We start from the raw sequence: 12,200 nt of genomic DNA on the forward strand, positions 1-12,200 counted from the left end.
GACACCGATCCGGAAAAAAAATAACAGAGGCTAAAGCAGGACTTCCAAGGGAAAGCTGCCGTTTCAAACAGCGGCCGAGAAAGTCGGAAAATAACATGTCATCAGATGCTCCATGTGTGACAGAGTTAAATATACAGAAGCAGCGTTTCCATCCTCCACCTGCCCGACTGTCTCCACCCAGCGGCCACGACCCGCACCTCTCTGTGCGTGTTTTGTTTTGTTTTCCTTGCACCTACTTCAGGTACGACTACAATAAAATGCCACACATACTACCGCTGCTGCAGCTTACCTCCTGGTGTGGATGCATAAGTCATATTGTAATGACTGGTCCAGCCCATTCTTTAAAAGCTTTTATTTTTTTCAGCGCCTTTACGCCTTTGCACTTTCGACATTCACTGGCATCATAGAGACAAAGTTTTTGCTTCAGTGCATTTGTTAATTCAAGCTAAAATCTCTTCCATCTTAATCTTACCCGTATTAAATCAATATGTAACTAGGAAAAGTAATCCTTACAGAGCAATGAGCTTCATTGGCTGGATAAATCGGAACTCTGCAAAAGTAAAGATTAGAAAGAACTGAATTTTAACCAATGCATCAAATTATCTAATGGTGAAAATGCAATAGCAAGGACATTTGTCTCCCTCTACTGCATCAACGCTAAAACAACAGTTAAATTCAATGTTTAACGGTGGGTCAACATCCCCCAAAAGATTCATTCTACGGCAGAAAATTATTGTTTGGGCTGGGAAGAAGGGAGTTGAGCAATAAACAGAAACATACATACTCCTCACTACATCCTCAATTAAATATATGTATACTTGTCAACTCAATGAACGTTGCTATGCTTATATCCCTAAAACACATTACATGTAACCAAACCAATAAGGACAAAACACAAGAAACCAAAAGCATTTTCTTTAATATTTGTGGCATTTTTTAAAAAACCATATAGTATAGTAAAATATATAGTTAATTAGCTGAGGCCATCAACTATATATATATATATATATCTGGATAAGGGTTTCAAATAATAGCAGCCTGTGGACATTTTTTGACAGGTGTTGCAGGCATCAGGTATCGCACTCTCTTCCAGAAACGTGAGTTCCACGAGGCAGCACCACGTGAACCCTCAGGCCACTTCAAGGGGGCACTCTTGCGAATAAGGTGCTGCAAGCCTACGGGAAGGTGTGAGTATCCTTTGGGCCCAGTGTCCCCGAGCTGGATCAGAATCACGCTCATCTCCCTCTGGACCAGAGCATGGTGGAGCCCCACCTGGAAAATGATCATAACATTTTTTATTTTTTTTTACTCCTATATGGTTACCTTTTCTCTGGAGCAGCACCACAGGTAGAAATAATCTGCCTGAGTAAATGGAATGGTGGAATCAAAGAATTCTTTAGCCAAATAACAGAAAATATAAGAACGCCTAGAACAGCCATTGTTGCTTGCAATGTTGTTGTTTTGTTTTTGTTTTGTTTTTTTAGCCTTGATTTCTAAAAATACAACTTCACCATTATCATCATCAAATCAGGTAAAAGATCTGGAAACCCCATAGTTGATAATAAAATTCAACAGATCTCAAAGATCACAGAGAGCAAGCAACATTATGTGCACATGCAATCTGCAACCTCACCTCTAGATGCCACTAAATCCTACACACTGGTTCTTTAATCTCAATTATTAAAGATTTGTTTCTCTAAGACTGAACAATTGGACCAGCACTGGACAACGCTCTCTGTAATGAAAATGTGTCTCTATAAAAAAAAAAAGGCTACAATAGAAAAAAAAAATAGAAACATAGAGGCGCAAAATATTAATGTTAGATGTTCAAAACAATAAACAGAACAAATACAGACATGCAAAATGAGCAAGAACAACGAAATCCCACAACACTTTGGACTCGAGACAACAAAGTAAAAATCAAATTACTGCCTTAATGATTTTGCTCTGTATGTGTAAGAGTCCTACCTGCCAGTCAAACCCTCCTATTACTGAGTCCTGGGGAAAGGCAGAACCTTGGTCTGTGCACTTGGACCCTGATCCTGGACCCGGGGTGAGGATGACTATCAGTCTCCTGCTCTGCTTCACGCTGTTCTCCACCCGCTCCAGACGGTCTGTGGGTTTAAACAAAAATGCTCAATGACAACTAGTTCATGTAACGTAATGAAAAATGGTTCCTCAGACTTGTAGCACAACAAACACACTCATCATTGCTATAAAGGACCCTTTGACAAAGATTCACTTTTATTTATTTATTTTAACTTGTTGAGAGTCCTGTAAACTCATACTAAAACCACAATTTAAAACAAACAAACAAAAAAAAAAATCAGAAGAAGGGTGTGAGAGGAAAAGAGAAAAGTTTTATAACTCTGATTTTATTCCTTCTTTGACATCATGGTGTCTCATAAATTTGTCAACAAAACAATTTGGAGACAATAAAACGACTAATGAGGACCATGTGGCGTTGTAAAAAGTGAAACAAAAGCTTATAAGGAGAGCAAGTTTCTGTGTAACTCCAGATAGGGTTTTAAAGTTGGTCCTCAAGGACCAGCATTTGTCCAGCATCCCAATATACTGTGTGTATAGATGGGCTTGTGTATTCAAAACTACAAACAAACAAAATAAAATTCCGACCTTCCCCAGGTATGTCATCCCTCCCGTAGATGAAGAGTTGATATCCACACTTCTTCTCGAGGACGCACGGCAGAGTCTCCGTGACAAACTGACAGAGTGCGTCCTCAGTGACCTGGTCCATGTCCTGCATCTGGTAGATCACATAGGCATCGTACAACTTCCCATCTGTTAAGTACAAACAAACTGATGAAAGCTGGAAGTGTCCTTTTTTTGGTCAGTATTGTTCTGATTTTAGTCTGTTCAGTTTTTTTTTCTTCTCAAATTATTCTTATCCAGTGCAGATTACCCTACCATCTGGTGTTAATAAAAAAAAGTGGTCCAGCATCGTCCTCAGTGAAACTACCCAGGTCAAACAAAGGCTGAATAAACATTAACTGTACTCTGTTTGAACTTCATTCAAAAACTCTCCCATCTGGTCACTGTGAAGCAGTGGCTGACATAGACTCACTCCTCTGAGAATGGCCACCTGAACGTAGAAGAGGGCTTTGTGTATCTCATGGCCAACCCCACTGACCCTTGAGGCCGGGTGCCAAAAAAAAAAAAAACTTACCCTGTGGGACCACAACCTACGGGAATAAACTCCCATCCTTTGACTTTTAGATCTTCCTCAGATTGAAGAAAAAAATACCTTTATTGCAACGTCTTTGTGGGAAGAAAGGTCTGAAGAAGAGAGCGAGGTCGATAGCAAAGCACTTCACCATCACGGCAGCAAACACACAGAAGAGCAACACACACACTGATGTAATGACCAGTGGAATCATCGACCCTGGAAAACAAACACAAAATTAAAGTAAATAAATGGGTGCGCCTGCTCGTGTGATATTAAACATGTTTCATACTATCAACAAATTTCTTTGAAAGACTATAAGAAACAATTAATCATTTCCGATAAGTACAACAAGCTGCCAAAGCCTGATAAAGTCTTGTGAATGGACAACAATCCTGTCACTGACCTCTCCGCTTGAGAGTTACAGTGGCATTCTTCGTGGTGTACAAGCCAGTGCCGACACATTTAAATTCATCTTGAAAATCTTTAGCAGACACTTTTTCAATGGTCAGGATGGTGGTGACGGTGTTCTTTGGAGTGTTATTAGTCCTGACAACAAACACAGAGTTTGGTTCATTAAAGAAAAGGCAAAAAAAAGTTATCATTAATACAGATTACAGAGTGAAGTGGTTAACTACAGCAGACAACAAGGGCAAAGAAATGCACAAAATAGATCAAATATCATAACATCTAACCAAAGGATTGGCTCAAAATCTGGTGCTGATGCTTATGGTTTCTGAATGATGTATCCTACTGACTTTGGTGAGCCCTTTACTTTTCCAGCAGTCATCAGCTGCCATCATATGGAAACCAGCTGCCTGTAAGTGCACGCTTGAGTGTCTGTGTTTATGTGCTTGTCCATTCAAAGGCCAATCTAAGTGCATATTTGAACAGAGATGTGTGTTGTATATGTAGTCTGTTTTAAGCATCACTGTGCAGTATACTACAAACATTTAAAGGATGACTATTGTAAATTATGTAGTGGGACAGATGCGTGTGCGGCTGTTTTTAATCAGAACTGCTTTTGATCACTCTTACATTTCAGTAGTTTCTCTGTATCCGTGGGTGGGGTTGAATGGGTTTCCGTTAATATACCATCTAGCAGAACAGTCACGTTTCACATTAATCCCACAGAAAACTGAGCAGTTCAGTTGGATCCTAAAGCCTGACAGAAAGAACAAGATATATTTTAGAGGACATAAAATTCACAGTGAGTGGCCATACTGACAAGTTTTAGAGTGAAAAATACAGCACAGTTCTAATACACAGATATCTCACTGACACACCTTCATCAGCAAACTGCTCCGTGTTGGCTGGAGAGAGGATTTCTGGGTCACGATAGGACTCAGGTTGACCTATAAGCAAAAATGAAACACAACGATGAGTGTCTTCTGTCTTCTTCTATGGGATACTTGACAATGGTCACAAAATGCAGAGTTACATTTTTTTTTGTTGGGCTTTTTTTTTTTTTTTTTTTTACCTTTTTCTGTCACTCAACATTAACAATAGATGTACAAAATATTTCTAATTACTGTAATTTTGGTCCATGGATCATCAAATTGACAGGCAGGTTGACTAATGAGCTTCCCCAACTAAAGGTTTGTAAAAAAAAAAAAAAAAAAAAACCTGAAAATACTCTCTGACCTTTAACTTTAAGCCTCCTGGAGCCTGACGAGTTGTACACCTTGTGATTGTGTGTCCAGGTACAAACGCAGGTGTAGATGCCCTCGTGATCTTTGGTGGCTTTTTTAACCCACAGGTCAGCTGCATGGTTACCTTGAAGAATATTAAAGTCCTGCAGCCGGGGCAGAGGGGGCCACAAAAAGAGAAAATAAGGAAGGAATAAATTGACATAGAAGGAATTTGGAAACACCATAGGACTTAGAGGAAATGTGGATTGTGTGAAAGCATTTTAACATTTTATAAATGAGTCCAAATTATTTTAAAGTATACTATATAATTATTGTTTACCTTACAATTCATCCGGCCTTCTAAAACAATTTTTTTAGAGATGGCTGCTTAATTTGGTGATACCACATAAATGGTACACTTGGGAAGTACCCACTAATTTATTTGACTTTGAAAGTGGCAACAAGGAAATGATGTAATTGTTACACAGGAAAAAACAAGAGCTCAGTTGAGGCTGACGGCTGCCCACCATGAGCCAGGTTACGCTCAAGGTTTCTACCTGTTAAAAGGGAGTTTTTTCCTTGCCACTATTGCCAAGTGCTGCTCATGGGGGAATATTAGCAGCACGGTCCTGACATGCTCTGCGTGAAGAGTACCCTGAGATAACTTCTGTCATGATTTGGCATTATATGATTAAAACATACTTGACTTATTGGGCAACTAAGGGACACCAACGAGAGATTAAACAGAAAGGGTTAAAAATAGTCTTTCTATGTGTCTTGGTCACATGCTGCCAAATTAAACATCTCATATGTGCACACAATAACCACAATATATCTGTGGGTATTTGGTGGACTTGTTGGATATGTAATTGCTCACTGTAAAAGATTTCTAACTTTCAAAATTTTCTCATAGGCCTAAACATTTTTTAGTGCGAACACTTTCCGATTATAAGTTCAATAAATTTTGCTATTGTCTCAGAAGTTAATTAAGGACATACTAGATGACTCAGTGGCAGCATAAAGATATATCATCAAGATAAAACAGTTGTGTTGGCATCCTCATCATAAGTATTTCTCAGCCCGTAATCCTTGTGAGCCAGTCCAACATTCATTTCATTTCAGAATGAAGATAGACAAACATCTGCCCCTCATTTGCTTTGAACAGTGAGTTAGCATAATTATCCAATCACTGCCACAAGCCTTAGCATTCCAGTGTAATTCAGAGCAGCCCTGCCCTGGGCTGCTTTCCTGCTCATCCTATGTGTTGTGCATTTGAATCGACACAGCATTCACCAGAACATTGTCAGGTTTAAAAACCTGTAAAACATGATTGATATTCAATGATATTCACACCAGGTGTCACTGTAATCACAAGCGGCCATACCTTGTACCAGGTGAAATTTCCCCCAAACTTTTCACATATTTCCTCGACACGATCTGGACATGGGACCTTTTTGTTCACATCACTGTTTTCGATGTTTCCATAAAGGAATTTGTCATCCCCTCGATGGCTTGCGCTGAAGACTTCAACTCTTAAATGAAAGTTGGTGCATTCTCCTAGATGGTTTATATGCCTAGAAGAGAAGTAATCCCAGATAGCAAAATTATTTGGGGCAATACTTAAGCCCATATGTGTATTTCTTTGTACTCAATATACGCCAACATATGCTACACAGGCTATATGTATAAGTGTGATCCAGGTTAGGGACAGTATCAGAAGTTAAAACAATGAAGTTAAAAACAATGCTAGAAATCCAAAGTTGACAAAATGTTTTGTGAAGATAAGTATTCTTACTGGGCAGTGTAAAGACCAGAGTCTTCAGTGAGGATGTTTAAGAAAAAGATCGCTCCATCATGGTAATGTATCCTCTCTTTCTCATCAGATGAGAGATACTCAGTCTTGGTGGTATTTTTGTACCATTTGAACTCTTCATTCGGGTGGCTGTCACTGTCACTCACATGAAGTTGAGGCTCAAAATAAAAAGCTTCACCTTCAAAAAGTTTAAATGAATCATCAGAACTGTCCTCACAAGGGGGCTCGACTGTCTCTGGAAATGAGTGGGAAGTTGATAGAGTTAATTATGATGAGGATGAAGACAAAAGTGAAAAACACAGAACTTATAATCCCTGGATATGTAAATGCACAGGTGCACTTACAGGGGCCACAGTTATTACAGCACTGATGCAGTACTAATGCAGAACAGTGGAATAAAAGAGTTTAGAAGAGTTTGTTATGATGATGATGATGATGATAATGATGGTTAAAAAAAACAAGATTTAATTTAACTCCTGCATTAATTCTTGCAAATCTTATCACTTTTTACATGAACGATTTAGTGTGCACACTGATGATGTGGCACTGATTCCAATAAACGGAAAAATAGCGACATTAACATGTAGATATAGTCCCTGCCCATTCACATATCTGTCTCTAGCTTCCTCATCATCCCAGGCCTTTTCTGCCAGATTGTGTTTTTGTGTCATTCCTGCTGAAGACTCTCTTGCCAACTGCTTTGTTATTGTTTCCTGTACCTGTTTCCCATTCCTGGCTCCCTGCAAGCTGTTGTTATTACTATCTCTTTGTGTCTAATGTCACTGAACTCGGCTGCCGGGTGGTTCTGCATTTGTGTCCTCTTTCCTGTTGTCTCATCATCACTGGTGACAAGTGTTTCCAGCTGCGCGATAGCGTGTGTGGAACTGACTTGGTGAAACATGTCTCCCAGTGCAACAGTGTGGGTCACTGCTGTGTTCCTAATAATTTTTTGACAACAGTGAAGCTCTATGGCACAGAGGAAAAAGATGTGTCAGACTTTGGCTACACAGATAATACTTTTTAATAGTATGCAAAACAAAAACTAGCCTTACTCTTTAAGTGTTATCTGTAAGAGAATTGATGCTCCAAGTCCAAGACCATTATGCTCAGGCCCTGTCTCTAAATACAGTAACCTTTGTAAAACACTCCCTCATGCATGTGTTATATTCTTACCACTGCCTTCCACTAAATGTGAAGCATCAGCACAATGAATGTATAAATAAATATAAATATTTTCCGTGGTGGTTGATGTGAATCTATTAATGCACTGTTCTTGTTCCTTGTATTCCTCTTCATCATAATGTGCATCCTACCTGAACATTTGGATGCAGTCACCACAAAGATGAGGAGGAGAAGTCGGGAAGCATCCATTAGCTGAGAGAGAATGAAGGAGCACAGCAAAGGTTAAAGCATACTGTTGTGCTTCTTGTTAAATAATTAATGTGGCAGCGGTTACATACAGTGATACAGTGATACAATGCCATAGTCATGCACTGTCTTAAAGGTACCTTCCACTACACTGTCACTTCCTGAAGCAGAACAGTATGATTGTGACAGTTTCAAAATGAGTCTTGCAGGAAACTCTTCACAGAACCCACACAGCAGATCTTACAGGACATAAATCGTGTTAATATTCTTAGAAATTTTAATTCCTGCCAATGCAGATACAGATAAAACACTTAGGATGTTTTAGTTAAATGGATTACACAACGTATAGTGCTTTGGCAAGAATATGTCAAAAAAAAAATTAGCCAAAACAATGTATTAATATCTTTGTGGAATAAAAGAAGAAACAGAACACATGCTGGTTTAAAAGCTAATCATCTCATTTGAAATGGCTTAGTAGCTTTGTATGTAAATGGAGAGCATGAACAGTGTTCATATTCTACTCCAACCTCTTCAGTTATGTTTAAATCAAGCTCAGTCCAGAAGAGACTGGGCAGTGACAATAATAATAATTTCCCCAGGGGAGAAGTACTGAAGACCTTAAAAACTGTCTATCCACCCATTTTCTGCCAAGGTAGTCTAGACATCCCTCTCTCAGACAACAGTTTCTCATTCCTCCTGGGGGACCCTGTGGAAATCCCAGGCCAGCTGAGATATTTATAGTCTCTCCAACGTATTTGGGAACTACCCTGGGGCCTTCTACCAGTTGTACATGCCCCTACAAAAACTCCAGCGGAAGGCGGCCAGAAGGCATCCCGATGAGGTGTCCTAACCACATCAACTGGCTCCTTTCAAGCTACAGGTTGGCAAGCAGATCAACCACGTCAGCTCCCTCTTCACCACAGTGGTCCAGTACAATGCCTGCATTACTGTATCAGCCACATCAGCATGACAGTTAGTCTACAAAACTATAGCTATTGGATGAGCAAAGTCCCACAACCCCTCCAGAAACCAGCCAATCCATGACAAGCACAGAAGTCCAATGACAAAGCACCACTTGGGTGCAGATCAAGCAGGTTGTTCCTCTCAGTCACCCCATCCAGGTTTTTCCATCATTGTCCTCATGAGCACAGAAGTTTTCCAAGAGGACCTGGTGCCCTTACCAGGGCCCTGGTACATGAGTTTGGTACATGAGCACAAACAGCATTCAGAAACTTTCTCCCAGCAACTTGCAGTTGCATGGAGGCAGCCCTCTTGTTCTCCATGGAGAACTCCAACACCTCAGTGCTCAACCATGAGCTTAAAAAATGTAAATTGTAAAATAGTAAAGCCAATAACAACAATCATCTTCATTTTTACGTAAAATATTGATTGTTTTAATCATTTCAAAATGTGAAAAGTGCTTATGAAAATTTCACAGAGCCCAGTAACATTTTATTTCCCTATCAAATGAAAGAAGTGAGACATTAGTCTAAACATTCAGCAGCAGTTGCACAAGCATGCAGTGGAAAAAGTGTCTAAAATAGCATCTGCACAGGCTAGAAGGATCTTATCTTTTATAGAGAAAGTTCCTCTCCTGATATCAGTAAAAAAAAAAAAAAAAAAAAAGTGCATGTGCAGTGAAATAAGGATAAGACACACTGTCAGACACAGCCCTGGCAACTTCTGAAGAGTTATCATCACAATGCATGAATTCAGAATTGAAGATATTTATAAAAATGTAATTTGTATTTATAATTTTTTAAAGAAAAAAGAAAACAAAAACAGTTTCCTTCCTGGTTATCAAAGCTCTAGGTTTTGGAGAAACCTTTAGTTAGTAAATGGTCCACTATGATCTATTTGGTAATGGGCAGATAATACACCGAAGGTTTACCAGACCATGTTCACTTAATTACGCTGCCTTTTGCTACTGCAAAGAGTGTAGACGATGAGAGTAGAGTTTGTGTGACGGAAAGCAAAAGCAGAGATCCTACCCAGTATTACATATTAATATCTAAATACTGATAGCTTTAACCACTTTGCAATTGGCTTGTGTAAATATTGTGGAAATAACTAGTCAATAAACCAAATAACCAAAGCTGCCCCACACAGTCTCTTTGTGTGTGTGTGTGTGTGTGTGTGTGTTTTCCTCTCCCTCACAGAGCTGTTGTCATGGCATCACACAATAAACCCTAGAGCAATTTTATATAACTTTACACTGCTGATGACGCTGTGTGCCATCAAAACAGATGCTGGTTATCGATAGATGAAGCCACTTTAAGTATTTGCTTGCTGTGCTACTCTTTTTGCCTATCCAAATGAAAAGGATTTAAAGGTCTTACATTATTTCACTCTCATAAATTAAAAGTTTATAAATTAAAAGTAAATATAAAAACACTACTAATGAACCTTCATTGTGCCTGATGAACATGAATTAACATTAATTAAGCATAATGAAATGCATTAATTAAATAAAGTACAGTCTTACTGTACATCAGTAGGTTTCTAGGTTACTTTTCTAAGCTGTTTGCCTTTAGTTTTTTTTTAGTTATTCAGGCACCTGGTTAATTGGCACAATAAACATTTTAAAGTAAATACAGTTTGAAATAAACATACATCACTACAGTGCGAATGAAAATGCTTGCTTACCTCATAAAAGTGTGTGTTGACAACTGCGGGGCACTCAGTCAAACTCTGTTGTGTCCTGTTCGTGTCTACGTGGTTTTAGAGCTCGCCTATCACTAAACACAGCAGAATGTGTGAGCCACACTAGCTCAGCATTACACACATACACACACACACACACAGATACATCCACCTAAAGATATAATCATGTACTGAAGGTAACATGCACAGTTTCCTTCCCAACCACTACATCTTTAGAGAGCTCTCTCTTTTCACAGAGTGTTACAGCACTTGATTGGGCGTGGATGTCTGAGGGAGTGTGTCTGACAAAGCTTACTCTGGTCCAGACTGAAGACAGCAGTGTTCTCTCAAAATAGGACACCTTTATTTAGTATCCGAAAACACTCAGAAAAAAAAAAGCATTATGACATTTAGCAGTGAATGTGTCTCATTAACTGATCCAACCAGTGATATGAGGATGTGCATTACAGAATGATGGAATAATTAAATATCTAAATTCACACTTGTTTTTGATGATTTTTATGAAACATACTAGGTACTGGGTGAACTGGATTTAAGTCCTGGATTTAAGAAAAAAATCTACTCACATTTAATTTTCAGACACAAGGCAGTGAATCCCAAATGGATGTATGAAGCCATGGCTACGATAAAGCCTGAGTATAACAAGATGAGTAGGAGGAATCAGGATTTATAGAGGTTGGAGAAAACTTTCCACTTCTCCAACACAACAATATATCTTGGTGTACAACCCCATTTCAAGTCAGGGTCTGTCAGTCCGTCTGTTTCCATGATTCTTTGGTTCGTGGTCAAGAACAACAGACTGCAGTTTATTGTGAAATCAAATGGAATAGAATGGCTTCACTATCCTTGTGCGATGGTACAACAAAGTATCACTGACTGAAAGTGAAGCTTGAGCTCCTTTCTTCATAATGCTATAATAAGAATCCTCACTGTGTTTGGCTATTTATTTATTTAGTTTAGTTTAGTTTAGTAGACTTAGACAGACTTAGACTTGTTTTAATTGTCAATCAACAGACACACCATCAGTGTATATATTAAACGAAATATTGATAGTAGCTCAAGCACATGGCAGTTATTTTATTTTAATAGCCTTAAATTTTCTTTTTTCTAATCCCTATTTGTAGTATAGAGCAAGTGATGCTGCCCATGTCTTTGATCACCCATCGACCCTTGGGAGGTTTCTGAACCATCTACCATCTACGAATATACGTCCTACATAACTGGAGTGTATGGGATACATGGCATGTACAGTATGAGGTAAAATTACTATTGGCTCACCATGTAAGTGTAATGTGGCAGATGCTACATGTGGTAATGCTTCACTTTTGAAGATCACTAGAAACATGTAAATATCAACATGATGAACTGCAACTATCCTTTAAGACAAATTTTATCTTTAGAGCGCTTACAAGTTTGGATGAACCTGCAGACTCCGTGGCAGCCCATGACAGCAGTGTGTTGACTGTTTCGTAATGTGAACACTGTTTACATTTGGCACCCTGCAGAGAAAGCTGTCTGTGCATGTTTCACATGCTGGTGTTAA

The 12,200-nt window shown here is 38.9% G+C and overlaps 1 protein-coding gene across 2 annotated transcripts; it reads right to left on the reverse strand.

The window, feature by feature from the left end:
* Nucleotides 1–370: 370 nt before the first annotated feature.
* Nucleotides 371–10,891, reverse strand: LOC121194962 (interleukin-1 receptor-like 1). 2 transcript variants are annotated; one of them, XM_041058129.1, is made up of 12 exons: nt 10,640–10,891; nt 7,939–7,999; nt 6,608–6,860; nt 6,197–6,386; nt 4,826–4,976; nt 4,468–4,536; nt 4,220–4,346; nt 3,588–3,730; nt 3,263–3,400; nt 2,635–2,799; nt 1,969–2,114; nt 371–1,272 (listed from the first exon to the last, which is right to left on the reverse strand). In XM_041058129.1, the coding sequence occupies exons 2-12, from the start codon at nt 7,994–7,996 to the stop codon at nt 1,024–1,026; spliced, it is 1,689 nt and encodes a 562-aa protein (XP_040914063.1). In that variant the 5' UTR covers nt 7,997–7,999; nt 10,640–10,891; the 3' UTR covers nt 371–1,023. The 2 variants fall into 2 exon arrangements, with proteins under 2 accessions (XP_040914063.1, XP_040914064.1); XM_041058130.1 differs by lacking the exon at nt 6,608–6,860.
* Nucleotides 10,892–12,200: the final 1,309 nt, after the last annotated feature.

The sequence above is a fragment of the Toxotes jaculatrix genome, chromosome 15, assembly GCF_017976425.1.
Source record: "Toxotes jaculatrix isolate fToxJac2 chromosome 15, fToxJac2.pri, whole genome shotgun sequence".
In the NCBI taxonomy this organism is placed as follows: Eukaryota; Metazoa; Chordata; class Actinopteri; family Toxotidae; genus Toxotes; species Toxotes jaculatrix.